Here is a 1,873-nt window from a genome sequence, read left to right on the forward strand (position 1 = left end):
CTGTGTCTCTGCTCATTACCGTTAGGGAAAGTTAAGCCGTTTACATGGCCGCCATCTTGGATACGATCGTCTAAGTGGCTGCTTAAGATCCAAGCGGCTGCCTACAAGCCATCTCACCAGCCCGGGATCCCCCTTTTTAAAAAGTCTTTTCTTTCTTAATATGAAGCCCTGGAACTCACTCTGTAGACCAGGCTAGCCTAGAACTCACTCTGTAGACCAGGCTGGCCTGGAACTCACAAGAGATTTGCCTGCTTCTGTCTCCTGAGAGCTAGAAATAAACACATGTGTCTACATGCCCTAATTTTAAAAAATTTTAGTTGCATTTAATTTATCATGTATGTGTGTATATATATACACACCATGGTACACAAGAGGAGCCTTGAAATTAGACCAATCCGCAAAGGTTGGGCATGGAGATCAGGTCTCATCCTGTTGGTTTTCTGAGGCAAACTCTTTTTTTTTTTAAAGATTTATTTATTATTATACACAGTACACTGTAGCTGTCTTCAGACTCGCCAGAAGAGGGCGTCAGATCTCACTACAGGTGGTTGTGAGCCACCATGTGGTTGCTGGGATTTGAACTCAGGACTTTCGGAAGAGCAGTCAGTGCTCTTACCTGCTGAGCCATCTCGCCAGCCCCTGAGGCGAACTCTTAAGTCATCTAGACTGGCCCTAGGGCTTGCTGTGTAGCAGATAATGGCCTTGAACTCTTGATTCAGTAATACAGGCATGCCGCATCCTGATATTCAGTCTGTCCAGCTGAGATGCTGCTGCTAACAGCCTCTTTTCTGAGACAATAAAACGGGTCCTAGTTCTTTGTTGTTGCTGTTGTTGTTGTTTTATATGCATTTCATTTGCTTTTTTGTCTTAGGACTCCATTTCTGACTGGATCTTGTGCTTTGGGCTATTGATGGGTTTATACCTGTCGGCGTGCTGTGTATTTTCATAGATTATTTCAGGCAGGCAAGTGGTGTTCATGTTGGGAAAATAATACTTTCTAACCTTTTTCTTAACTCTTGAAATCTCATTGTTTTCTGGCTTTAGGTGATGGATGATGACGAATCAGATGAAAAAGAAGCAAATTCATCTTAAATAACCTGCATTTTCTTTGGCCACAACCATTGGACTTATCTTTACTGAGCCTGTAATTATAGTCTCTGCTATGGAAGTTTATTAATAAAAGGTTTCCTTCCTCCAGAATGATATAAATACATTCGCTTCCCCTCACGCATTACTTATGCCATCTTGAGTCGCCCACACACTTCGGTGGTCATCCTCGTTCATGCAGCCCCGAGTCACCTGAATGCATGGGTCTTATTCGGGGGTATTTTTGTTTTTACTCATCAGCTCTGCTGGTTCTTTCTTTGCATGCTGGGAGAAACATTTGTTTTAGATTTATTTATTTATTTTATGTGTATGAGTACACTGTAGCTGTACAGGTGGCTGTGAGCCATTTTTTTGTGGCTACTGGGAATTGAGCACCAGAAGAGGGCGTGCTCTTCCTGGGAGAAACATTTTAAAATATACTTCCTGGGAGCTGGAGAGATGGCTCAGTGGTTAAGAGCACTGACTGCTCTTCCAGAGGTCCTGAGATCACCCAGCAATGGCATGGTGACTCACAACCATCTATAATGAGATTTGATGTCTTCTTCTGGTGTGTCTGAAGACAGCTACAGTGTGTGTATATATATATATATATATATATATATATACATACACAGTGTGTGTGTATGTGTATATATATATGCATATATATGCATATATATGTATATATACATATATACACACATATACTGTGTATATATGTATTTTATATAAATACATAAAATACATAAAATATATATAAAATATATACATACATATATATTTATAT

The 1,873-nt window shown here is 40.1% G+C and overlaps 1 protein-coding gene across 6 annotated transcripts in view; it reads left to right on the forward strand.

The window, feature by feature from the left end:
- The window catches only part of Nfu1 (NFU1 iron-sulfur cluster scaffold), a 25,639-nt gene extending 24,439 nt beyond the window's left edge, over positions 1-1,200 (forward strand). For all 6 annotated transcript variants that reach the window (XM_031382455.1, XM_031382456.1, XM_031382458.1 and 3 more), the window contains one exon: positions 1,045-1,200. In XM_031382455.1, coding sequence (XP_031238315.1) covers positions 1,045-1,092 — 48 coding nt within the window. In that variant the 3' untranslated portion in view covers positions 1,093-1,200. The remainder of the gene's footprint in view (positions 1-1,044) is intronic.
- Positions 1,201-1,873: the final 673 nt, after the last annotated feature.

Source organism: Mastomys coucha, unplaced genomic scaffold, assembly GCF_008632895.1.
Source record: "Mastomys coucha isolate ucsf_1 unplaced genomic scaffold, UCSF_Mcou_1 pScaffold20, whole genome shotgun sequence".
Taxonomy (NCBI): Eukaryota; Metazoa; Chordata; class Mammalia; order Rodentia; family Muridae; genus Mastomys; species Mastomys coucha.